This window comes from Aureobasidium subglaciale (genome assembly GCF_000721755.1).
Source record: "Aureobasidium subglaciale EXF-2481 unplaced genomic scaffold scaffold_4, whole genome shotgun sequence".
NCBI classification, from domain to species: domain Eukaryota; kingdom Fungi; phylum Ascomycota; class Dothideomycetes; order Dothideales; family Saccotheciaceae; genus Aureobasidium; species Aureobasidium subglaciale.
This window is the reverse complement of record NW_013566991.1, coordinates 876,151-901,137: the sequence shown is the minus strand read 5'-3', so window position 1 is coordinate 901,137 and position 24,987 is coordinate 876,151. Positions and strand designations below refer to the sequence as shown.

General features: G+C 51.6%; 10 protein-coding genes across 10 annotated transcripts; 4 read left to right on the top strand and 6 right to left on the bottom strand.

The window, feature by feature from the left end:
• The first annotated feature begins 453 nt into the window (after window positions 1-453).
• On the top strand, window positions 454-2,103 carry AUEXF2481DRAFT_560680 (uncharacterized protein). Its single transcript, XM_013491108.1, has one exon. The coding sequence runs from the start codon at window positions 897-899 to the stop codon at window positions 1,839-1,841; it is 945 nt and encodes a 314-aa protein (XP_013346562.1). The 5' UTR covers window positions 454-896; the 3' UTR covers window positions 1,842-2,103.
• A 242-nt stretch (window positions 2,104-2,345) lies between these two features.
• On the top strand, window positions 2,346-5,779 carry AUEXF2481DRAFT_27322 (uncharacterized protein; the record flags this gene model as incomplete). Its single annotated transcript, XM_013490824.1, has 2 exons — window positions 2,346-2,398; window positions 2,455-5,779. 2 exons carry the CDS (start codon window positions 2,346-2,348, stop codon window positions 5,777-5,779), a joined length of 3,378 nt encoding a protein of 1,125 aa, XP_013346278.1.
• Window positions 5,780-6,492: 713 nt separating this feature from the next.
• Window positions 6,493-8,090, bottom strand: AUEXF2481DRAFT_2885 (uncharacterized protein; the record flags this gene model as incomplete). The annotated part of the gene is made up of 3 exons (XM_013490731.1): window positions 6,493-7,661; window positions 7,714-8,010; window positions 8,063-8,090. 3 exons carry the CDS (start codon window positions 8,088-8,090, stop codon window positions 6,493-6,495), a joined length of 1,494 nt encoding a protein of 497 aa, XP_013346185.1.
• A 1,462-nt stretch (window positions 8,091-9,552) lies between these two features.
• Window positions 9,553-11,816, top strand: AUEXF2481DRAFT_2884 (uncharacterized protein; the record flags this gene model as incomplete). The annotated part of the gene is made up of 11 exons (XM_013490730.1): window positions 9,553-9,591; window positions 9,663-9,678; window positions 9,747-9,826; window positions 9,880-9,963; window positions 10,036-10,164; window positions 10,219-10,239; window positions 10,291-10,452; window positions 10,502-10,561; window positions 10,617-10,723; window positions 10,779-11,287; window positions 11,350-11,816. 11 exons carry the CDS (start codon window positions 9,553-9,555, stop codon window positions 11,814-11,816), a joined length of 1,674 nt encoding a protein of 557 aa, XP_013346184.1.
• On the bottom strand, window positions 11,731-14,052 carry AUEXF2481DRAFT_560354 (uncharacterized protein). The gene has a single exon (XM_013491107.1). It carries the CDS (start codon window positions 13,773-13,775, stop codon window positions 12,126-12,128), a length of 1,650 nt encoding a protein of 549 aa, XP_013346561.1. The 5' UTR covers window positions 13,776-14,052; the 3' UTR covers window positions 11,731-12,125.
• Window positions 14,053-14,329: 277 nt separating this feature from the next.
• On the bottom strand, window positions 14,330-15,581 carry AUEXF2481DRAFT_27318 (uncharacterized protein; the record flags this gene model as incomplete). Its single annotated transcript, XM_013490823.1, has 2 exons — window positions 14,330-15,340; window positions 15,393-15,581. 2 exons carry the CDS (start codon window positions 15,579-15,581, stop codon window positions 14,330-14,332), a joined length of 1,200 nt encoding a protein of 399 aa, XP_013346277.1.
• Window positions 15,582-15,844: 263 nt separating this feature from the next.
• Window positions 15,845-18,521, bottom strand: AUEXF2481DRAFT_37551 (uncharacterized protein). The gene has a single exon (XM_013490895.1). The coding sequence runs from the start codon at window positions 18,412-18,414 to the stop codon at window positions 16,096-16,098; it is 2,319 nt and encodes a 772-aa protein (XP_013346349.1). The 5' UTR covers window positions 18,415-18,521; the 3' UTR covers window positions 15,845-16,095.
• Window positions 18,522-18,922: 401 nt separating this feature from the next.
• AUEXF2481DRAFT_37549 (uncharacterized protein) lies at window positions 18,923-20,743 on the bottom strand. Its single transcript, XM_013490894.1, has 3 exons — window positions 20,421-20,743; window positions 20,188-20,368; window positions 18,923-20,138 (listed from the first exon to the last, which is right to left on the bottom strand). Exons 1-3 carry the CDS (start codon window positions 20,651-20,653, stop codon window positions 19,170-19,172), a joined length of 1,383 nt encoding a protein of 460 aa, XP_013346348.1. The 5' UTR covers window positions 20,654-20,743; the 3' UTR covers window positions 18,923-19,169.
• Window positions 20,744-21,165: 422 nt separating this feature from the next.
• Window positions 21,166-22,392, bottom strand: AUEXF2481DRAFT_37548 (uncharacterized protein). Its single transcript, XM_013490893.1, has one exon. The coding sequence runs from the start codon at window positions 22,266-22,268 to the stop codon at window positions 21,522-21,524; it is 747 nt and encodes a 248-aa protein (XP_013346347.1). The 5' UTR covers window positions 22,269-22,392; the 3' UTR covers window positions 21,166-21,521.
• Window positions 22,393-22,528: 136 nt separating this feature from the next.
• Window positions 22,529-24,929, top strand: AUEXF2481DRAFT_86861 (uncharacterized protein). The gene has a single exon (XM_013491014.1). It carries the CDS (start codon window positions 22,662-22,664, stop codon window positions 24,834-24,836), a length of 2,175 nt encoding a protein of 724 aa, XP_013346468.1. The 5' UTR covers window positions 22,529-22,661; the 3' UTR covers window positions 24,837-24,929.
• The last annotated feature ends 58 nt before the right edge of the window (window positions 24,930-24,987 follow it).

Genomic DNA, 24,987 nt, shown 5'->3' with positions numbered 1-24,987 from the left:
CCTACAGTAGAGCTGCACCAGGAGGAAGTGGGCTCTCCTGTGAGCTCTAACTGAATCGACAAGCGAGGAAACTGGTCAAAAGATTGTCCTCAGATACACACGGTTGGCAGGCGCATTTGACTGACATCAGATGATGGCTATGCGGGGTGATTCTCGAGTCAAGGTTCTGATCAAACAAGCGAGTGTTGCCAGTCGATCAAGACTCTCGAACGCTCGCTCGGCAGGTGAACAGAGTCGAGGTGCTTTTCAGGATCCCAGATTTGCCAGACCTCATGATTTGTCCTTGTGCTTTTGGAACAACTTTACTCGTGGCATAATTATTGGACCGCGGCCACTGGGAGGTGGAAGTCGGTTATGCAAAGTCCCATTATGGCTACGTCTGTTTTATTAGGGTTTATTAGCGTAGCGAATATCGGAGTCCGGTCCGAAATCATGTTTGCGGTATAACGTTAGAGAAGACCGGTCTTGAGTGTCTTGATGTGCTGCATGCTGATTTGATTATGTGTATCTCTTTCGTCTCTGTCACGCTCCCACCTTTCTGCATTTGTCTGAAAGCAATCTTATAGATGTATATACAATACTTGATGTACATTCCCGATCGATCCGAAGAACGTTCTTACCCCAGGAAGAAATGTCATCTGAGTGATCTCTATACCAATCGTCGATTGATATAATTCTTGGCAAAAGTTCACATCGATATATCCGACCACATCGGACGAACAGGTGCGCGGACTCGTGTCTGCTAATCAACCTTCCAAAACAGTCTTCCTAACCAACATGGTGGGGCCCTGAAAGGGATCCACGGAGTGCTGTCTCCGTAGGGTTTCCCAGGTCCAAATTTCTGATCAGGAAGCCTTTTGCTTCCTGTCCTTTGGCAGAGAATTGCTGGTGTCAAGATGCAGACGCCAGCATACATTCTGGATGAATTTGCCTACTTTACTGCTTCTGAGCGCGCTGAGCGCATGGCGGGTACGTTGCTGCAGTTCCAGACGCGCATGTCTGAGACTAATGGCCGTGTGCTCGGTCGTGTGCTTGATATGATTGAAGCGAGTGAAGGGGACGAAGCACTACATCTCGACATGCTGGCGACGCATATGAGCAAATACCACTCTACATACCTGCAGTACTCGCCCTGGAAGAACGGATATACCTTGCTGGACGGAACCGAGATCAACTCGATGAGTGCCTATAGAGCATACTACAGCCGCAAGAATGGTCTCCTACCCCATAGCCGCACCAACGACGGCCTCTTGAGCGATGAAGATGCATCGACCCTCTTGCATTGTCTGGCGAACCTACAATGGGCCGTAAGAGAACACGCAGATAAAGGCTGGCTTGGAGAAACGGCACATACTCTGGAGCTACCCGCAGACTACTGCGAACTGCTCAAGCACGTTCGCGGTATCGGGTACGAGAACTGGGACAGGCAAATGTTCATCCCCGACATCGACGCATCCGTCTTGCAAAGGATTGAAGACTTGGCCCTCGAGGCAGATGAACTGTCCGATCTCGACTGCACGGCTGATTTTCGATTGGCTGCCGGATGGATCATGGGAGAAAACGAGCACGGCTCGCAAATCATATATGCCGTCTCGCGGCACACAGGTGTTGTTGAGCCCTGGCGCTGGAGAATCTTCGTCGAAGCGAATTTTCCGCATACCAATGTCTTTGAAAACGTGGAGGAATTCTTGATCTGGTTGTCAAGTGCTGATGACTGGATTGATTGGAGCGGTGTTCGGGAATCTGTCGGCGAGGTCCACAAGATATGCGCGATACGCCGGACAGAGGAGGCCGAACACAAAGAGACGCTGGAGCAATTGGGAAATTACAAGCTTGGATGACCTAGAAGGCGGCGCTTTCGTCCGCAGGGACGATATGCACATTCGTGTTTGACAGCAATCTCTCTTGACCACGGATGAACCTCGCGAAAGCAGCGTCAAATCCCAGAAGATCGCCAGTCGCGCCATAACAAGTCTGCACAGCAGTCCAGGCAGGAAGTGACGTTAGTGAATTCGCGAGACTCTACTTCAGTTGTCAACAAGCATGCGCGTATAATCAAAGCATCCGGAACAATCCCGCGTCAACATATCGCGAGAATCGCAAATTCGTCCTCAAGGATATCGATGTTTTATGCTTGGCATTGACTCTCAGGCTTTGTCTGAACAGTCGACTCGGTGAAAAAGCCGACTGCCGAAGGCTCACGGCGCGGTTCGCCACCTCCGCAGAGTCATGGAGTACCGAAGGATGCTCGGTGACCGGCCGAACTCGTACACAGATGCAGTTCTAGACGTAGATTTGGTAACAGCAGCACCCTGAAAAGGCAGTGAACTAGGACGAGGTGCAAAATGATGGACGACGAAGCCCATGACGAACGACTGCGGATGCGCACCTTGGCCCGGTACATACCTTCTCCATACGCGCCGGTCAGCAAACACGCACTGATCCACTACCCAGTTATTTTCTTCCTGCCCAAATCACTGCCGACACGCTTCGAGCAATCAGCGGTGAGCCTGTGCCACCGACCTTGTCGCAAGACACGCACCTCACTGCCCTCGCCCAGCTCGGTCCCCTCAAGTTGCAGTGTGACCGCGCCTTCATCTCGCTACTTAGCACGTCTACCCAATTCATCATCGCCGAAGCCACAAGATCCATTTCGTTGAAACAATCGTCACGCCATCGAGGCCGACAAGACGCTTTGTTCTTGGGCGTGCAAGCCTTGCACAAGAGCTATGGAGTCTGTCCAAACACCGTAGACATCTTTACAAACCGCTCTGGGACGCTGGCTTCGAACACATCCGACATCGTCGCCAATACCGACCGTTATGTTATACGAGACTTTCGCAACCTAGACTTGTTCAAAGACCGTCCATATGTCGTTGGCTTTCCACACATGCGATCTTATGCGGAAGTGCCGCTGAAGAGCTCCAATGGTCGCGTCATCGGCAGTTACTGTATCGTTGATTCTGAAGTGCGCCACGACTTCTTTGATGATGATCTTATGTCTACCTTGCAAGAGATCGCAGAGGCCATCGTCGGCTATCTTGATTCCGTCGCTATCCAGCATGCTCACGCGCGCGGGGAGCGCCTGATGCAAGGCTTGTCTATGTTCGCTGCGGGGCAGTCCATCATTGCGTTAGAGACGCAGTCATGCAGAGAGCGACGTATCTGGTCACGTTCAAAGTTCAATGTAATTGATGATATTGCGCCAGACCTGTGGCCCTCAGCTTCTACGATCCAGTCCGCGCGTCATACGTCAACCACATCGACAGATGGAACGAGCAATGACGATCCCACGCTTGAAAGCACGCTGTCGCGGGACAGAGTGCCATCGACCTCGCTTGGAGTTCTTGATCGAGACTTTTCATCACTGGATTCTGCTTCCATACCTTCCAAATCACAATCTCAAACGAGCTCGTCCACATCCGTGAAACAGCATGAGAATATATTTTCCCGTGCCGCGGCTGTAATACAAGTCGCCTTGGACATCGATGGCTTGGTTTTCGTGGGTCCTGGCGCCCAGGTGACGAGTAACATGCGGAACTCGAACTTTGAACCCATCTGCCAGGTCCTTGGAAAATCTCTCACACCGGAACAATCGACTGAAAAGTTCGAGACGCTGGGGCTATCATCCCTCATGAGTCTCGCCAGTGCCTTCCCTCATGGACAAATCTTCTCAGTCGATGAGTACGGTGTCTATCCTTCCGATAGCGACGCACATCATGTCGACAGCACGTACGTAGATTCGGCTCGTTCTATGCCATTTTCTTTCCCTTCAGAAGTACTGGAAGCTTTACCTCATGCCAGATACGTTCTTTTCTTGCCTCTTCAAGACATAACCAGCAACAGTCTCTTTGCCGGTCTTATTGGATGGACTGCGGATCCCATACAACACATTGTACACGACGATCTGATCAGCCTGAGGGCTTTTGGAAATGCGGTCATGACCGAAGTAGCCCGGTCGGAAGCCGACTATGTTTCGCACGCAAAGTCGAATTTCATCTCGTCAATCAGTCATGAACTGAGGTCCCCACTTCACGGCGTCCTTGCATCCGTGGAACTTCTCGAAGACAGTTCTATTCAGGAGTCAGCGAAAGACGTCGTCCGCATGATTGAGAAATGTGGGACCACTCTTCTTGACACTCTAAATCACCTGCTTGAATATGCCCAAATCAATCGCTTCAACGGGTCACAAAGCGAGATTCATGAGTCGCCTCTCTCTAACAAGGGCACAGCTATGGCGAGTGCCCATGGTGAGACCTCGGTAGCCGCCCTCGATGAGCTTGTCACCGATGTGACTGAGAGCGTGCATTGGGGTATGCGATCTATGCGGGCCCCCAAGTCGGCGATTGAGACCGGCGAGAAAGCTTTAGGAGTACACATCAACATCCAGCATCATCCTGAATGGCGTATGCCTCTTCGAGTTGGAGCCTGGAAACGCATGGTCCAGAATCTCGTTGCTAATTCCATCAAGTTCACCACAAGTGGATACGTTGAGGTTATGCTCTCAATTGTACGAAGACAAGGCTTGACCGATATTGCACAGGATCACGTATGTCTAGTTGTGAGCGACTCGGGCGTTGGCATGAGCCGCGACTACTTGGACCGAAGACTGTTCACACCTTTTGTCCAAGAAGACTCTACAAAGTCAGGCACAGGTCTAGGTATGAGTCTGGTCAAACAAATCTGTGATGATTTTGAAGGCACCATCAGTGTGGAGAGTATTTTGGGACTTGGTACACGAACGGAGATCTGCATTCCGCTGTTGAAAAACGTTGATGAATTCATGCCTGATCGCATTCTACCACCAAACTTTCTTGACCCTGATGGCTCACTTCAGGGGAGAAGCTTATGCTTTGTAACACCATCACATCCTGACATGACGGACATCAAGTCTGGGATCAGAGGAAATCAACTCGAATCTCTCTCTCACCTGCTATCCGACGGCGCTAAAGACTGGCTGGGCATGAGATTCTTCACATCTTCGACACTGGATCAGACTCATGCTGACTTCTACGTCTTTTGCGACATGTTCCAAGGTCGTCCCTCTGACCAGACGACTACTCATCAACTCGCGGCAAGCAATAAACGTATCATCTGCATTGGACTTGCAGAGATGGATCCTATTGGACTGAGCCAAGTCACGACACTCGCCTATCCGATCAGTCCACGATCTTTGAGTAAGGCATTACTAGCATCCCTGCACACACGAGATGAGCAAGTTCCAGCAGCACTATCTCTCTCGAATCCTTCTAGCCCGCCTCGAACACCAAACTTGTCTCTCACCAGCGATGCCGTTCCATTGAAGCAAAACCACCAGCCAAAGCAAACGACCATGACATCAAGGACCCACGACAAGCAGCCAGATCTAGCTCAGAAGGACCGTCTCAGACACGTCCTCGCAGTCGACGACAATGCAATAAACCTCGCCATCCTCCAGAAATATCTCAGAAAACTAGATTGTATGGTAGTCTCCGCAACAAATGGTCTAGAAGCAGTCGAAGCCTACAAGGCCGCAACACAGGCCTTTGATGTTGTTTACATGGACATCACCATGCCTGTCATGGATGGCTTTGAAGCTTCCCGCAAGATTCGGGAATTCGAACAAGAAACTACGGGACGGCGGGCTGCACATATCATCGCATTGACGGGATTGGGGTCCGAGCAATCGAGGCAAGAGGCTGCGGCTAGTGGGATTAATGAATTTTATACCAAACCAGTGAAACTCGAACGTCTTCGAAGCGTCCTAGATCGGATCACGAGCATGGATCAACAGCGATGATATCGCCAAACATGTATTCTGACGAAATGACCGGAGATGTATATATGATAAATGAGAAACTCTCGTCTAAATTTCAGGTCTTGCCTACTAAAATCTTTCCCATTGAGCCCTACTCACTTTACGCAAGGTGGAACGGACGCACGCATTCGGGTGTCCGATCTGGTCGCGTACAAGCCGAAATCCCAGAAGAAAGACCAATCGTGATCTTCTCGAGAGGGTCCCTTGTGGGGCTTGAAGGAGCAAAGACAAAGGCAGCCGCGCACCATGCTGTGTAAAAGAAATGCAAGGACCAAAACGTACAGCAGCAGGGATTCCCACGTGGTCACCCACCGTAGTACTAATCTGCCGTTCAACTGCTTATGTATGGCAGAGCGGACGGGATGCCCAGTTTTCAGCTGACTGTGGCCGTACGTGCCTAACGGAGCAAATATGAGGTATAAGTAACGAATGTGATTCATGCAACACGTTCTCATGGCAAGATCGGAATATCGGCAGCTTTACTTTTTATTCTTCATGCTACTAATGATTACGACTACCAAATAAGTCGCTTGCAGGGTAAAATGGCAAACGCAGCAAATCAGGACTTGATCATATATCGTCGTGTGTGCTTTATCCTTTTGAGACCCAAAACTCCCGCTAACCTCAAATGCAACCAGCAACACCAAAACCTTGAAGAGCAGAGAAGAGAATTCGTAGGTGGAGATCCATATGCTCTACCTTTTCCTATGGCCATCAAGACCAGGATCCCCAAACATGTGTGCCGGGCTGTGGCTTTTCGTCATGCCGTCAAGTCCGGATCCAGAGTCGCTTCTAAATATCTCGGACTGGGCATAAGGGTCAGACTCCCACACCTCAAGCCCTCCAACTGGTAGTGACTCTCCGTGAGGTTTGTTGACACCGTATTGGTGAAGCGCACCGTTGATTCCAGTAAGCGCCCATGCAAAGACAGCTTGGTCGCGGATTGAGCTCATGAAATCGTCCTGGGCAGGTCCACCCGCCCTGACTTGCTCGGTTTGAGCACTGAACGGACCCAAGGATGGTGCAAAGTTGTTTGCAAATGTTGGTTGCGGGCGAGCGTCCATTGGAGGAAGGATAGGCTCCGATGCCCAAGGGGCAGCGAACAGACCATTTTCGTACCTCGAACGTGACAGCGTGGGAAGCATAGGGCGTGCTCGTCGTAGACATACAACTAGCCCGTCTGATGTGCACGAAATGACGGCTTCTATCTCGATAGGCTCTCGCTGAATAGGGGGTCTGACGCTGCCATCGGGTGATGTCATTGAAGACGCCGATGATTCCTCTGCTCTGGAATCTCCAAAAATTGCCGAGTGAGTGTCCTGGAATTCGGTACTGCTATGTCCCGATGTGGTCCGAGAGTTCGAGGTGTGATTAGGAGCATCCACGTCCATGCTCCCCGATCTTGAGCGCGAGCCGTCGATATGCACGCCTCCGCCAAAGTCCTGGTCAACACTACTCTCTGCTGTCATATCGTCGTCGTCGCTGTCCTCGTCCATGGGTGTTGTTGCGTCGTCATCAATGCGAGGATCCCGGAACCAGAATCGAAGGTAAGCAATGGAGTCGTTAGCTTTTGCGTTCTCAAGACACTTGATAGCGTCCTGGAGACAGTTCTCGGCGATACAGTAGTAAAAACTTCGACCTCGCATGTACTCGGCGGGTATGCCGATAACCTCTTCTAAGCCTGCAGTCGCATACATGATGGTTAATGTACGGGTGAAGCGATTTAAAAACAGGGCGGCTCGAGGTTCGTGCTTCTCCAGCGGTCGTCTGAACTTGCCCGAGATGTGTGATAACATGTGGTAACGCGGATCGCGTGGTGAGGATGAGAACAAACGTCGAATGATAGGTGCTTCTTCTGCTCGCTCTGCCAGGAGGTTTAGCTGAGCGTTGGGTCACGGAAGAGATTGAAGACTTACTCTGACTTGGTAGACCTCGTCGATAGATGGAAGTGCAAACGATCATAACATCATAGACGATGGTGAAACAACATTCACAACCAGTCCATTGTCCTTCCTTGTTCTTGACTCTGCAGTAAGACAAGACAGCAGCCTTGTCCATCTGCACACCCTTTTTGTGAAAAGCTTGGGCGAAAGGCAACTCATCTTCAGAGAAGAATTCCCAGCACGAGCGATTGACGACTTCATCAGGCGTCCAGCCGAGGACGTCTACAATTGAATCGGAGGAGTAAAGAACACGGGCGTCGGGGGTCAGATCTGTCGTGGTGTCAGCGAAAAGTGGTGGGCTACAGGGTTGGTCTAGTGGTACCATGTATAGAGATGAAGGTCAAGTCCATGGTGGCGGATTGTGTGGGGTAAGAAGGCGGCGAAGTTGACGAGGTTTGTAGCAGGCGTGGTTATGTCTTGTGGTCTATCAGGCTGGTGTATGCAGGTTGCCACGATGGCGTTGTTGCTGCACGTCCTAGACGATGGATGCGAGAGGTGAGATGCGGGACCGGGCCACAGGAAATGGCGGCACGCCTTGACTGGCCGAGACTTGGACGAGCGAGGCGGGCGTCGATGTACCCTCTTGGTCAACCCTGAGGCTTCAGGTACGGCTTGACGTGTGGTACTTGTCGAGTTGGCAAAGGCGGTCCAAGTTACGGGAGAGGCATGAGTGTCGGGCTTATATAGCGCTGCTTGGGTTGCGTGCAATGGCGAGGCGAAGTCGGCGCTGGCTTCCGAGCTGACAGGACGTGCTTGTAGTTGCGCGAAAATGTACTGCACTGTCCGTGCTAGCGACAGAGATCGAGTGCTTCACGAAGACGACTTGGGATGCGACAGTACTAGACAAAGTAGTGTAGTGTAAAATTGCGGCCGAGAAGAGCCAAAGGGCACGGCCTGATCACTCGACTCTTTGCCCGACCGGACCCTTTCCACAATCCTATCGTCGACGTCACACAAATGCTGCACCTACTTGGCAGCGACCATCTCTCGACTAACTCTCACAACCCGTTCTTGACTGCCCATGTACCCTCGCCATTGGTTTCCAGACGCTCGGGTTCTTCTTGTATTGAGCGCCTGCTTCTTGGCTTGATGCGTGAACCTAGCATGTGCAGCAAAGCCGACTTCCTGATTGTACTCGCTGTTGCGCAAATCCATTAGCATTCGGCAGTCACCTTTAAGCTGCCCTACTTTCCAACCGGACCCTCAGCTCCGCCGTCCAATAAGACCCAGCATTCAGCCCTTGTACTGGGTAGTTGCGGTCGGCTTCCCTGCCTGCCTGACCTTGGATCGAGTTTCGTGTGCGAATCTGCTTTCTAGCTGGCTTCCATCGCTGATTTCTGCTTTGTCCGAGGACATCCTGCTTTGCTTGCTGGCTTGCTATGATAGCGATAGTCATCAATGCCTACTCGTCCTGCGTTGATTATAGTAATCGTTTGTTGTAAATAGTAAATGCAAGCGAGATGCCGAGCAAACTGGTTTGTCTTCGCAATTGTCGTTGATTGCAATATTGACGATCCCTTTGTGCTTTTCGTCATAACAATTTCTGCGCAGAGTGCTGGCGCCGTTTGTGCCTGCCTCTCCGCGTCTCGTTCACAGCCAGCTCTCACCTGTCAACAATCACTGGCTTGCTGTCAGCCACAACAATTGTGACAGCTGCCGTGGTGCACAAATACCTCTCTGCGTCACAAGTGCATTGCCTCAATCTGGCCGCCATATGACAGGACAACATGCAACTCCCACTTTGATAGCAACCATCCAAGCAAAAGTGCTGTCTGTTTGCCTGCGATTTTCGCTCACTAATCTCCTCCTACCATGGAGTTCCCTCAATTGAGAGCATGGCTGCGTTTAACAGTACGTTTGACATTCCCGTTACTTATGCAACTGTTTGCAGGATCCAAGCCATTCGCTAAACATATTAAAAGGATGAGCAAAGTGAAGGTACGCATACGAGTTGTCGGCGACATACTCCCTCATCTTCGAGCGGCCCTCACCTGACATTGTTCTAGTCTCAATTTACGACATAAAGTTCTACCCATATTCCGAGCCGGATGAAGATCCCGTCTTTGCCGCCGTGGCAGAAAGAGAAGTAAGCCCTACACATACAAGTCCTCAAACTACATTCCGAGTAATCGATTATAGATTTACATATGCAAGCCCGTCTGCAAGTCCAAGACATCAAAGACTAACGGTCTCGAGATTTTGACCGTGCTTGAAGATCCCGACGTACGTCTGCATTGCTCATGCAGTGCCGTCCAAGTTATGCCACATCACCTTAGCTAACCCGCTTTGACGTAGGAGGACATCTCTCTCAACAGTGTTGCGTGGTCGAAGGATAGCAGAACTGGGGAGCCGCTGGTCTGTGTCGCCGGGTCTGGATCGAACAACATCAAAATCTTGAATGTGGTCACAGGAAACTTGGCCCGAGTAAGCTCACCATCATTCCATTCAAAGAAAAGACGTGCTAAATAGTCACGACAGGTTCTCTATGGACACGGCGGTGTAAGTGCGATGTTGTCGAATACAATCAGGACCTAGACTGACATACCAGAGGCTGTCAACGACTTGGTTACATCACCAGTCTCACCAAACATCATAGCATCGTGCTCTAGTGACTACACGATACGAATCTGGAATCTGGATCGCAAATATGACAAACAGCCGTGTGCAGCAATCTTGTCAGGAGAAGGCCATAGGCAGACCATTCTCTCTATAGTGAGTATCTTTGAGGCTGGACTCTGTACAACACTGACGATGACTACAGGATTTCCACGACAATGGTAGGTGGCTGTTGAGCGGCGGACAGGATACCATGGTCTGCCTGGTAAGTACTGTTTCTTGTTGAGAGGCTTACGAAGTCATGGCTTACTCTCATGCAGTGGAGCGTTCCAGAGATCCCCGACGAAAACGCCGGAACAGACAGACCGACGGCAGTGGTTTTCCCGCACTTCGCCAGTATCAACATGCATTCGGACTACGTAGACTGGTAAGGCTCGAAGGCACTGAACTACCATGGTTGCTCGTTACTGACAAACAGACAGTGTCAGATTCTTGGGAGATCTCGTTATATCCAGAGCATCTACGGGAAATAACATCCACGTCAAGCGAGGAGACATAATGCTCTGGAAAATTGAGGGCTTTTCTTCGGCCGACATGAATCCACCAGAAGCCCCGATGCCCGGTTGTGGACGACCGACACGTTCAGCCTTCGGTGGCACTTTCCAACGACTGCTGACCTTCGACATGATGAGCGTAGAGCCATTCTACATGCGCTTCGGTCTATTGAAAAAACATGGTCACCGTCCTATGCTCGTCATGGGTAACATCAAGGCGCGCTTCTCCTTCTGGGACCTCCAGAGATTTGAAGAGCGTCGACCTGCCAAAAAGAAACTAAAAGCTGTTGTTAAGAGCAACAAGCGGGACAAGGATCTTGCTAGACAGGTCCTAATAAACAACGCGATGCGAGCCAGTAGTGACGCAAGCAGCTTGGTGACAATAGCCAGTCGTAAATCAGAGCTCATCAGTCGTCGTATGAGCATTCGCTCCAAGGGTATACTATGCAGCCCCTTCCTCAAGAGTGAAATTACACCCATCTGACAACTGCTGGCACAGTTCGCGCTTCTCGGACTCTTCCCACTCCTGTATCAGCGCTCGGTTCAACACCTGTGTTGACTCCAACCTCAATCACCAAGGCTCCAGTAGCGCCTTCTGAAGCTTCAGGACCGCCTCCCAAGGCTCCTATCCCACCCAATAAAGCCCCGATACCGCCTTCTAAGGATTCAAAGCCGCCCTTTAAATATCCAAAACCGCAGTCTAAAGACCCAAAGCCGCCGTCCAAAGACTCAAAATCGCAGTCTAAAGGCCCAACCCCCGTCTACAAACGCGTACCCCCGAAAGTCAATATAAACACTCGCACCAGCAAGAATTACATCAGGCACGCCGCTCATAAGATGATCGTCGTCAACTGTCCTATCGATTTTGCGTGCAGAGCTATTGATTGGAGTCATGATGGAAAGTGGTGCGTTGGGGTTGGTGATCGTGGTATGATTGCAATATTCGGTCGCGAGAAGACCAAATGAATACGCATCCTTGAGTGATATCTGATGGAGTGGGTAGAGTCTGCACGAACGAGATCAGCAGCGGGGACCATGGCTAGAGGAGGTCAAGCTAACTACAACCTAAGCCTTGCTGCGGACCAGCTTCCATTGAACCCCGGCCAGAGGAATGCGCTGACTTGACTTAAGCGGTCACGTTATCGCATAGCTATAGATGCTCAGACGAGGCGACAAAGCCTTAGGTAGATCAATATCTCTAAGAAGAATTCATAGTATTCAGAGCACTATCTAAACATTCTTGTCGACGAGTAATACAGTCCGTCTACCTAATCTTCATCCCAGTCCTAACATCCACCTTACAATCTTCCACACAACGCTAACAGGCCAGAGCATAATGGCCAATGTCCTTCCTACTGCTGTGCCAACACGAACGACGATAGCTAAACAGCACAATATGACAATCAGTCTCACCGCCATGAACGCCAAAGCCTTCATCGCTTGCCAGCGTTGAACAGGCTTGGTTGCCGAGTCAGATAATATATGTATGGCTTGAAGGAGACCGATGTCGAGGCCTTGTGGAGATTGATCGTGGGTGTTTGGCGATTGCTTGCAGAAGACCTGGTTGATTGCCCAGGCCAAAAAGCCGACGACTTGGGTCTCGAGAGGTGATAGCGACTCGGCCATTGACGCGCCAGACACGGATGATATACTCTGAGCATGTGAGCGACTCAAGTAAGGAGGAGGAGGAGAGGCGGTGCGATCGTTATGCGCAGCTCCACTTTTCTCATGTTGCTTCTTGACGACTGGGCTGTTGGGATGGACGACGCGAACTCTAGGCAACTGTCGTAGATCTTGGAAGCGCGAGGTATTAGAATCAGAGCGTGTACGTTCGGCTCCCCCTGAGGTGGCGCTTTGTGCGGTAGGGACATCCTCTTGGTCAGACGCAGAAGCTGGGATGCTGATGGCCGAGTCCCTACGCTCATAGCCGGGCGCGGTCGAACACACGGGTCTGCGCAAAACACGTGGGGAACTTGGACTGCTTCTACCACTGGGTGCAGCAGAGAACTCTGGGAACGCAGACATTGGCGGTGAAGCCTTTTCATGTCCGGCATTGGCATCTGCCTCAGCAGGTATTGCAGAGCGAGGATTGCTAAAGTCTCGCAGTGCTTTTGTGGCTTGTGCAAACTTGCGAGGTCCGGCGCCAATACTGTGCATCCTGCCGTTCATTCCTTCCTTGTGTGAGAGACGCTGTGCCTTATCTCTGTAGTATTGCACAGCTTTATCCTGATCTGCCTGACGATATGGCTGCGGGTCTTTTGCTGTCGGCATGGGAATCACAAAGCTGTCTTCACTTGCATGAAAGTCTGCCCTCGTAGCTGATGAGTTGGCAGTAGCGTACTTTATAGATCCAGCTTCCGTGTCGGGCTCCATGTTCCATCCAGTCGAATCCTGACGCCATCGACCTCGGGGACCTGCTGGTCTTTGCCTGTTTGCTGCAGATGTTGGTCTTTCTGGAGTTTGGGCCTGAGGAGAGAAGTCTTGTGGCATGGTGTGATCGCTTGCAAATAGTGAAAGTGCTTCGGCTGGTGACATGGGCGTTCGGGGAGTCAAATGTGATACGACGCTGGGGCTGATCAGGCCAGTCCTTGGGTTGGCCGCCCGTGCCGTGAGATAGTCATCGGTGCCTTTGACACCCATATCCAGGTTCGTGATTGGCAATGATGTTGTTCTAGGTGTGGTGCGAAAGGTGTCTCTTAACCATAATCTTCGTTTAGTGTGTCGAGGTGAAGTCGGAAATCTACTAGAGCGTGTCGGCAAAATCTGGTTTGGTGAAGAAGAAATGTTCAAGTCGTCAGTGGAAAGTCGCGCAAGCAAATGATGAAGTTGCTGGGTGACGACGTCCGTATTATTTCTAGCATCCATGGAGGGGCAGAGGAATGTGGTTTGGTTGACATCGCAACCGCCAACGGTCAAGCGGAACATTGGAACAGCCTTTCCGATCGTTGCTATCTTTTATCGCAGCTTCCAAACCCGAACGTCACCATCGTCATGGAGAGTGGTTTGTCAGATATATCCAGTGTGGAAATCGAGACTGCTAGATGCACGAACGCTTGTTTGGTCCGCTGCAAGGCAGTTGGTCGAATTCGTCGACTTGGAAACTCGATTACTGGCGAAACCTGGCTCGAGTGTTCTATTCTGCTCCTGCCATTCGTGAATTACGATGCTCTCTGGTCGCGTCTATTTTCTTGTCTCAGTCCGTGAATGGATGCTGCCTTTTTGGGTCGGATTCGTGTCGGTGGAGCGCACCACAAAAAACCAACCATGAATAGCATAGAACTTCCAGATTGAGTACACACTATCATACAAAGTATGCAGTTGCAGAAAAATGGTAGTAAGATAATCTTCATGGAGTCGCTGCCAGTCCCCGTGAGCGGCTGATATCTGAATCACAACTTTTGTCCAACGACAGCTCAAGATGCAATACCGTTGATCGTGGGACACGATTCTGCGAGTCGCAAGTCCGGGCGCGTCAAATCTCAATTGCTCCCGATTGCATCGACTTCAGCGTACTGCATCCATTTGTCGTTGTTGGCTTTCTTCCAGACTTGAACAAGACCATCATCTCCTGTGGACACTAGTAGATCGCCTGTTGCCATTAGCTTATATCTTTTTGCGCGTCTAATAGCTTGGACTTTATTGTGCTTACCCATCTGCGAGAAGCTGACCCGCCAGGCTGCACCACTGTGCGCAGAGAGCTCAGCCACCAGCTTTGCTTCCTGGTTTACTCTACCTGGGCGATCTTGTTCCTCGTTCCTGCCACTGCGTGGTCCACCAGCAAGTCCAGCGCCAATTCCAGATTGATTTGGTTTGTTGTATGTCGGTGATTTGAGGCCTGGTGGTTGCTCTGCGGAGTTTTTCGATTTCGTTGCTGAGGTTTCGGAAGAACCTGGAGTGTGTAGTTCATATACACGAACATATCCGTCCTTGCTGGCAGTCGCGATCACGTCAAAGCCGCGCATAGAACCATTGGCCCAAGCGATATCTCGTATCAAAGAATCTGAGCCTTTGAGCTCAGCTGCTGTGTAGAACTTGCGATCTTTGTCAGTGCGGTATATCTTGACGGTGTCCATAACCGAAACTGCCAATGACAGACTCTTGCGATCAAGTCCAGCCATTATAGCAGGCCAGGCGGGCAACTTTTCATGATGCCAACTCAATCGAAACCCTGTCTCTTCAGTCCTTTGCGGAGTCTTGCATAGATGGTCTTGCCACAGAATCTGCCATTCAGAGAGGTTGTCATGGTCTACCGGCTCGCATACCGTTAGTTGTCCATCACGAGAAATGACAGCTAGGTATGTTTCGGTGCCGATATTCTTGAAGTCCAGAGACATGTACGGCACTCGTGTCGACGAGGGCTGTTGGTAGATACGTTTGAAGCGGCGGCCAGACATGGGTGCTTCAAGCACATCCTCCTGCCATATTCGTATAAGACCATCTTCTCCGATACTCGCTAAAATCTCGCCCACAAAAGGGCCATTCCACTTGACCTGCTTTGGGTCAGAAACAACCCCATTTCCGGATTTTGTGATGTTGACTCACGTCGGTAACCTCGGCGTCGTGAGCCTTCCAGACATCGGTCACTGTCCACCCCTCGTCTTTCCTGTCCCAGACCTTCAATCGGTGGTCGGATGACGCAGTCACCATACGGGTACCATAGAAATTGTAGTCTACCGCTAGGACGAGGTCGTGATGACCATGACTGAAGTGGTGGAAAGAATTTGTGGCCATGATATGTCCAGCGAATGCGCAAGTGTTGGTTGCGGCAGTTGACACGCGTCGGAACCTGAGAGGGCGTGTACAAGACGTGGCTAAGTGAGGTGGTACCTGTTAGATTCAATTCTAATGCGGGGTGCGTAGAGAGCAGTTCAAGATATGCCGTATGTATATAAATTCGTGATGAAGGCTGTTGAAGATACGCATTTAGTCGTGATGCGACCTCGCGTTTATCTTCGGACATAAGCGGAGCTCAGTTGGTCTTCAACACATCAACATTTCAATTCATAAATTTACAACACAACATTTCAGAGCAGACTTGATGGAAGGGCAGAAAATGTTGTAATACAGTCATGGATTGTCTTGAGAGACATGTTATACATCAATACATAAAGTGGGCGATGTCGCCAGCCACGCGTGATATCGAACTAATAGCAGAATTGAAGAATAATCAAGACCCCCAATCGCTTTTCCCATGAATCGCGTAAACTCCAATAGAAACAGATATTCGTTGTACTGGCGTAAAGTTCTACCACTCAAGAGGCTCGGTCTTCTCCTCACCACGGTTGGTCTTTGGGACCGGTGCGGCTTCGACCTTGACGGGACCCTTGCGATCACGCTTGAGGAAGCCAGAGCCGTCAAGCCAAGGGGTCTCCTCAGTACGTCTACGCTCAAACTTGACGATCTTATCGTCCATTTGCATGGTGAGGCCGATGTCGTCGAGACCGTTGACAAGACAGTGCTTGCGGAACTCTTCGACATCGAACTTTGAGAGGACAGTACCATCGGCCTTCTTGATCTCTTGGTTAACGAGATCAACTTCGATGTCTGAGCCGGTGCTGGCTTCGTCGAAAATCTTCTTGAGGACAGCTTCGTCGCCGATACGGATGGGAAGCATGCCGTTCTTGAAGCAGTTGTTGAAGAAGATGTCACCAAACGAAGGGGCGATAATGCAGAGGATACCGAAGTCGAGAAGTGCCCAAGGAGCGTGTTCTCTGCTGGAACCACAACCAAAGTTGGGGCCCTGGACAACAAGGATCTTTGCGTCACGGAAAGGCTTCTGGTTGAGGACGAAGTCGGGGTTCTCACTCTTGTCTTCGTTGTAGCGCCAGTCGTTGAACAGAGCTGAGCTGAGACCAGAACGCTTGATGGTCTTCAAGAACTGCTTGGGAATGATGGCATCGGTATCAACGTTTGAACGATCGAGAGGAGCGGCAAGACCCTTGAGCTGAGTGAACTTGGGCATACCAGTCGAGGTGGTAGGGGCACCACTTGACACTGTGTTGCCCTGAGAGGTCTCGTCGAGGTCCATAATCTCCTCAAGGTCAGCGTCACTCTCGGGTGCTGCTACCTCAGGCTCAGCGGAAACCTCACGAGGAGCCTTGCCGGTGACCTGCTGGTAACCATCGAGCTTGCGAACGTCGGCAAGCTTGCCAGCAAGAGCACAAGCGGCGGCCATGGCGGGAGACATCAAGTGGGTGCGACCCTGAGCACCTTGCCTGCCCTCGAAGTTACGGTTCGAGGTGGAGGCGCAGCGCTCCTTGGGGGAAAGAATGTCAGGGTTCATACCAAGACACATGGAGCAACCAGCCTCTCTCCACTCGAAGCCAGCATCAATGAAGATTTGATCGAGGCCCTCGGACTCGGCGCGCTGCTTGACTAGACCAGATCCGGGAACAACCATTGCGCGCTTGATGTTGGAAGCGACCTTCTTGCCCTTGACAATACCAGCGGCGGTGCGAAGATCCTCGATACGGGCATTTGTGCAAGATCCGATGAAGACCTTATCCAAAACAACGTCCTCCATGGGTGTACCGGCAGTGAGTCCCATGTACTCAAGAGCTCTGATGCAGGCCTTCTTTCTGTTCTCGTCCTGGAAGTCGTCGGGACCGGGAACAACGCCGTTGATAGGAACGACATCCTGGGGCGAGGTACCCCAAGAGACGGTAGGGGCGATGTCCTTTGCGTCGATGAAGATATCGTGGTCGAACTTGGCACCCTCATCGGTCTTCAACGAAGACCAGTATGCAACGGCCTTCTTCCACTCGGCGCTGTCGACCTTGGGAGCAAGGGGCTTGCCCTTGAGGTAGTCGAAGGTAATTTGGTCAGGGGCGATCATTCCAGCTCTGGCACCTCCCTCAATTGACATGTTGCAGATGGACATTCTGGCCTCCATTGAAAGGCTGCGAATGGCGGAACCGCAGAACTCGATGACAGAGCCGGTACCACCAGCAGTACCAATCTGACCGATAACGTAAAGAACAATGTCCTTACTGCTGACACCGGGAGCAAGCTGGCCATCTACCTGCACACGCATGTTCTTGCTGCGCTGAGTGATGAGGGTCTGGGTGGCAAGCACGTGCTCCACCTCACTGGTGCCGATACCGAAAGCGAGCGAACCGAAAGCACCGTGGGTCGAGGTGTGACTGTCACCACAGACGACTGTTGTGCCGGGGAGAGTGAAGCCCTGCTCAGGGCCAATGATGTGAACAATTCCCTGTCTCTTGTCTCCCATACCGAAGTATGTGAGGTTGAACTCCTTCACATTGTCCTCGAGAGTGGTGCATTGTAATCTCGAATCATCCTCCTCGATAAATGTGGCAGCGCTCTTGAAGTTTTTCCTTGATGACGTAGGCACATTGTGGTCGGTGGTGACAAGGGTGCAGTCAGGTCTTCTGACCTGTCTGTTGGCATTTCTGAGGCCCTCAAAGGCCTGAGGAGATGTGACTTCGTGGACCAAATGTCTATCGATGTAAAGCAAGATTGTGCCGTCATCTCTCTCGTTGACAATGTGGTCCTGGAAGACCTTGTCGTACAAGGTTCTGGGTCCTTTCACAACACCGGGCATTTTGGCGGTGGTGGGTTGTGTGGTGAATTGGAAGAGTAAGGAAACAGCAGGAAGTATCAGTGTTGAACAACTGATGGTATAGGGATCAAGAAGAAAGAAAGTGAGGCAATGAATGAAAATGTTCCTGCTTCCACCACCTACCTATACACACTGTTCTCGATGCTCAGCCTCCGATCTCCGGCCTTCACTTAGAAAAGTGCTTCATCTGATTGGTCCGTCGATCTCTCCACCGCGCGTGCCATGATCCAGCTCGAGGCCGATTGCGGCCTCGCTGGGCAGAAGGTAAGCAAACCAGCCCGGTATCGCACATCTCATGTTCATGTACGCATTAACTAGCATCGCACTGATCAAAACATCAGGAGACCCGAAAGTTCTCACCTGCCGCATTTGATTCCTGAAATCTAGACTGTGGGACACCTGGCATCGGCCACACATCTGATGCCTATCTCGCCCGCTGGTAATACGAGCCACGTACGTGTTCTCAATTTCCCACTGCCGGCTCTGCGATGACGTATCGCGTTTTCGGGTTTACCATTTCGCGATTCCAGAACCCCAGATGTTCACTATCCCCGCCCTAGGGCGTGCTCCAGAGGTGCCGCTTCAGTGCGCGTGTAGCCGTGATCTATCATGAGTGTAGGCTTCTGGAGACGGAGACGGACCGCAACACTTAATACACACCCACATGCATGAGGCAAGTGTGTTGTGATCTGAATATAACTTGAATTATATATACAGCTAGCTGGAGGGGAATAGATCTATAAGTTGTCCTGCGAGAATATGACCAAAGCAAGTCGGTGTCTGATGGCAAGACCGATGAGGCCTACAAAAGTCTGCATAGCCAGGATTTCGACAGCGAGTCTATCCTCCCTTTTGGGGCCTCTCCAAACGAGCCACAAGTTGAGGATGGTGAAATTTGTTGTAGAAACGACCGTACCTTTTCCATCTGTCTCGATTCGCAGTAATCTGAGCGTGTCCAGTACCTTTAGTACTTCTCCTACCCACTTGTTTAACGGCTTGTCGGGTGTGAATGTCGCCTTCGATGGCTCCAGAAGTCCAGTACGGGCATTGAATCGAGGTAGTCTGTGTCGCGGACATGGAACGATATGGAAGAGCTGAGGTGCCGAGTAGATGAAGTTGAAGACCTGAGGGATGAACAGAAGTATGAGAGTTTTGCTGAAGTGGCCCATGATGCCCACTACGGCAAAGACCATACCGGCGAAGTAGCAGTACGTGTCTCCCACAAATACCTTGGCAGGGAACCAATTATGCTTGAGAAGGGCGAAAGATACACCGAGGAACGGTAGCAACAAATAGACTGAGAACAGATGGGAGTCTGTGGCAGGGTGAAGATTGGGAGTCGAAGGAACCAGGTAGAATGCGTCATTCAGAAGAATGAGCATGGCAATAACGATCGATTGAGCGACTTCGATGCCGTTGATGCCAGCTAGAATGTTGATGCTGTTGGGGCAGAAGATGGAAATGGCAGACATGTACAGGTAGTACAACGAGCCCAGATCGACGAGTTCTCCTAGATACGGCCTCAGCGGGATAGGGACCACCACTTGAGTGACACCGAAATCAACAAAATACAGTCCCAGGATGGGAAGCGATGCAAAAGCAGGGATGAAGAATTTGTGTCTCCATCTAATGTCGAAAAAGTCGTCGATGATGCCGAGGATGATGACCGTCGCGAGTGTACCATATGCGAAACCATAAGATGCGAGCTGGATCCGTCAGCGGAGCCTTTAGATATATGTGAGATACTGCACACACCTTCTCAAGAGGGAATCTGTGTAGAAATCTTCCTGTCTCGACGATTTGAGCCTCGACCACGATGTCCTTGTTGCCTCCCCCTGAAGTCGCGGCCACAATGTCATGTTTGAAAGCAAACGGAAGAAAGGCTATAATGCACAACAGATATACCAGCGCGCTGACTAGTCCCATCATCTCAGGGCTGTATAGTAAGCATCAGCACAATCCGTGATCTCAAGACAGAAACTACTGACAGTACAATAGGTTGTTTCTTGGACATGTCCTTTCCTTTTCGCCCAGCTCGGATGAACGCATCTCCGGTCCATCGTATGATGGCATATGAAGAAGAAAATGCCAGACCACTCAAAGCTAGCGATGCAAATACAGGGGCTCCATCACTGCTCCAGGTGTTAGAGAGGACGCCAAGGCTGGCAGCAGAGCAGGCCAGCAGCGACCATGTCTCGGTATTGCTGAGTTGTGCGGTCATATGTGCGATGTCAAGATCTTAGTTGTCCGAGTCCATTGGCCAGAGCAGTCCCCAAATGAACGTTGGGAGATGCTTGTTGTGCAGTGTGCATTTGGAAAAGGTGTCAACTTGCAACCATGCTACTAAGTTTAAGGCCGCTTAGATCCGAGAATAGTCACAGATGAGCCGCGTCATTCTGGCGAACAACAAGATAGTACGAACACAGAACAGCAGTCGTATCCCTGAGTCTCAATCGCCTTGACTGAGTCCTTCCGGATCATGTCCTTCATGCTTCGACAGAAAAAATTGCGGTTGGTACTGGGTCTTTGATTCGAGGACCTTGCGGTGGTCCCGTGGCATGGTGACGCGGTTTCTCTCAACTGTCAAGTTTCTACCCAACTTGGACACGAGAACGCTTATAGTTGTCGCAAAAGATGATGTGATGTATTAGAGGCATACACGGGAGTGGTTTGTGTCTTTCACGAGCGGAAGCCCACTCTAGAGTGATCGCTGATAGTATAATATTGGTAACAGGGTTACCTCCCATACATGGAGGAGATCAAAGCTCAAAATTATACACAACCACATACAACCTCCAGGACTCTTGCAATAGAGGAATACTATAAGTGAGCAAACGAGAGTCCATCTGCCGAGACGATCATGATATCTGAAAGATTTGAAAATATGTTGACAGCGACAAGAAGCAGCCCGTAGTCCTACATGAAAACGATCCGATAAACACCAAAGCCTGAACCCACCGCTGATTCCAATGACGAATTCCACAAGTCTATGTGATTGACCATGATACTTCTTGACAAGTGACGTGCAGTAGACGAGAGGTCGAAAGGTGCGGCTAATTTTGTACAATGCGTGGTTGGGCGAAATAAGACTACCAGCCCTGCTTTCTCATCTTGTTGACCATCTTGACAGTGCCACGGAAAGCCTCCTTGAAACGTCTTCGCCAACGTTCAGAGTGCAGACGCTTTCTCTTGAGACCAGGACGCTCATGGAAGCGCTGCTTGTTGAAGTCTGCGCGGACTCTGTTCCTACTGCAAAGTTGTTCGACCTGACGAAAGGCGCGACCGACGTCGCCGGCAGGGCCTATCCTGACGGTCTTGCCGAGAGTGGGACCGGGTGTAAAGTCGAGAGGTTTGACAGGTGAGATCTCCCTCTTAACGTTGAAGACGTTGGCTACTTGGTTCGAGGTTCTGAAGTTGGCAAACAAATCGGCGGCGCTCGTTCCGTTGGCAGAGGCCGGCTGGACGCGGTGCTTCTGTTGGGCAGACGGAGTCGGGTAGCGAGAGGTGCGTTGTTCTGAGGTGGTGGGAACACCCTTGAAGCCATCGAGGGCTTTGTCCATCAAATCGTTGATGGACTCGGGCAAATCTGATTGTGGTGCGGGTGCTGGGGCAGCATCTTCTTCAGCGGTAGCAGACGTGTCATGCGAGCGCGTCTCTTGTTCCTCCTGCTTGAGCTGGCGAATGAAAGCATCGGGTTGGTCTTGACGCAGCATGCGGGTGGTGGTGAAGGAGCGGATGGCGAACGGAGACAATTGATTGCGGTATAGCGGAGTTGAGTAGAGCGACAAGGGCCGACAGCGCGCCAGGACCCGCGCGGCGGATTGTGATAATTCCATGGCTTGGAGTGTGTATAGACAGAGTCGTGTGTCGCTGATGGTGGTGCTCGTGGCCGGCGACTTTTCCACAAACGCCAAGGCGCCGAAGACAGCAGCAGCGAAGTTGTGCAAGGCTCAAGGCTCGACCATCGCGAATTCCTTCTTGCCCATTCTGTCAAGTCATCGTCCACATAGGTCATGGCTTACAACAACTATGCCCGTACGCGCCTTCCTATCCTATCTTCCACCTTCCTCATATGCTGACACCTCATAGCTCCGGGAGCCTATGGCAGGCCGCCGTATGGTGCTTTCCCTCCCAACATGGGTCCTCCACCAGCCATGGGTACGCGTCTGCCCATCTTCAATTCGACGTGACGTTGCGCTAACGGGTCTCATTCAGGTGCTGCACCTGGCATGTCCCCTCCTCCGGGCATGAGCCCTGCCGCAACTCCTCTTCCCGCTCGTCCTACTTCCGTCGCTGCGCCCTTCGCTCCGCCGCAAAACTTGCCCGACATCAACTTCAACGCTCCTGTTATTCGTCTTGGTGTCAGCCAGCCTAACTCCAAACCTTCTCCCTACGGTTACGATTCACGTCCTTCCGACAATGCCTCCGGAAACCGTGGTCGCGTCGGTCTCGGTTCTGATCAGAGGATGCCGCGTGAAATCGTCCAACTCGTTCCCCCTACTCTGGAGGAAGTTAGCAGGACCATTTTCATCGGAGGTCTGGTGGATGGTGTTCCTGACGACAATCAGCTCGAGGATGTTTTAGGTGCTGGCGGCCAAGGTCCTGTCAAGCTGCGTCGCTGGACCCGTGTTACTGACGCTGATGGAAAGCCCTGTCGCTTTGGTTTCGCCGAATACGAAGACGCTGGTGCTTTGCAGCTCGCCACGGAGATTCTCAAGGACATTGAAGTACCTTTGCGCGAGAAGGGCAAGCTTCTGAGGGACGACGAAGGGAATGTCAAGAAAGCCACACTTATGGTGCTCGTTGACCAGAACTCGCTCGAGTACATCGAGAAATGGTCAAAGCCCTCTGCCGAAGAGCTCCAGTTCCGCTTGGACACCGCAAAGGATGACCTGACCCGCGTACTCGCACATCTGTCTTCTCAGGACTCCTTGACCAACGGCGCAGACAAGAATGGAGACATTGTCATGGAAGACGGTCACAAACCTGACGGCGCGGAGGTCATCACTATTCCCGTAGCCGCCGAAGATGAGCTCTCCGACATTCCCGCCGAAATGCGCGAGACAGTCGCCGCCGAAATTGCCTCTTTCAGAGACCGCAGCATCCAGCGCGACCTTGAGCGCTTGCGTAAGGAGGAAGACCTGGAGGCCGCCGAACGTAATAGATCTGCACCAAGACCGAGCCGTTTGGCATCCCCACCTGCTTCTGCCCCGTCAGGGCCTGGAGGCGTCAATGGTGTACCTGTCGGTCCTCGCGACCGTACTGTCGCCGGTGCCCCATCAGGGCCTAAGGGTTACAGAGGCGCACAATTGCCCAAGGACTACGTCGATGGCGTGAACTTTGTCAATGGTCAGCACGAAGATGAGGATGATCCGGCATCTGACTCGGAACTCGAACGTCGTCGCGAGGAGAAGAAGAACGCAGAGTTGGAGAAGGTTTACCTTGATCAAGAAAGACGTTGGCTCAATGTGGAGAGGAGACATATCCAAGCACTTGCGCGTGCAGATGCAGAAGAGGAAGCCGAACAGAGCGCTCGCCAGCAGCGTCGCGAAACTCTGGCGCAAAAGTATCGTGAATTTGACGATGAGGAAGAGCTGCGCAGACCTAGCGAGCTGTTCTACAGGGACCGCAAGGCATGGATCCGCGCACGCAGAGACTTCAAGCACGCCGAACGTGCCAGAGACGAGAAGGATCGCGACGACGAGAGGAAAGAACGTGCACGCGAGCAACGCAAGATGGAGGGCGCTCGCGGCATGGCCGACGATTTCCTGGCCGAAGCTGGACAAGAACTGTCGACACGCAGTTCCACCACCAAGCCGCAACCCAGAGCATTCACGCTCAACCTGGGAAGCCTCGGTGGCAACGGCGCAGTGCGCGAGGGCTCAGGAGAGCCGGAAGAACAACAGAAGAAGGGCGTGGGCAAGCAACAGACCATGGCCGAAATGGAAGGCCTTCTCGACGACGAAGACGATGCCGCCCCGGACAGTGGAGATCGCAAGAAGGCATTGTTGCGCGCTGTCGACTTCAAGCCTCTTGCTGCTGGCGAGAAGATGAACGACGACGAGCGTCAAGCCGCTACTCGCGCACTCGCCGCATCCATCCCTACCTCCCTCACCGACCTGTTCGACTGGCCCGTCAAATGGGCCCACCTACCCGACTCGGTCATCCGCGAGCAACTGCGTCCGTACGTTCAGAAGAAGATTTTCGAATCTCTCGGTGTACAGGAAGATATGCTTGTCGAGGTCATCGAGGGTGTTGTACGCAGGCACGGTCGTCCCGAGGAGATTGTGGAAGAGTTGAGCGATACGCTCGACGAAGAGGCCGAAGGACTTGCAAGAAAGGTCTGGCGTATGGTCGTCTTTTTCTCAGAGTCCGAGGCCAGAGGCTTGGTTGTTAGGGAGTAGGATGTTTTGCATCAAAAGCTCTGTAATCGTGCAAAGAGTGGTTTCCTGACCTACCATAAGTGTCCGTACAGTACCTCCCAGTGACTGGTCCGAGATAAAGTGACGCATCAATCGCTCTGAGGTCGCAATGTGTCGAGTATGGTCAACGTTG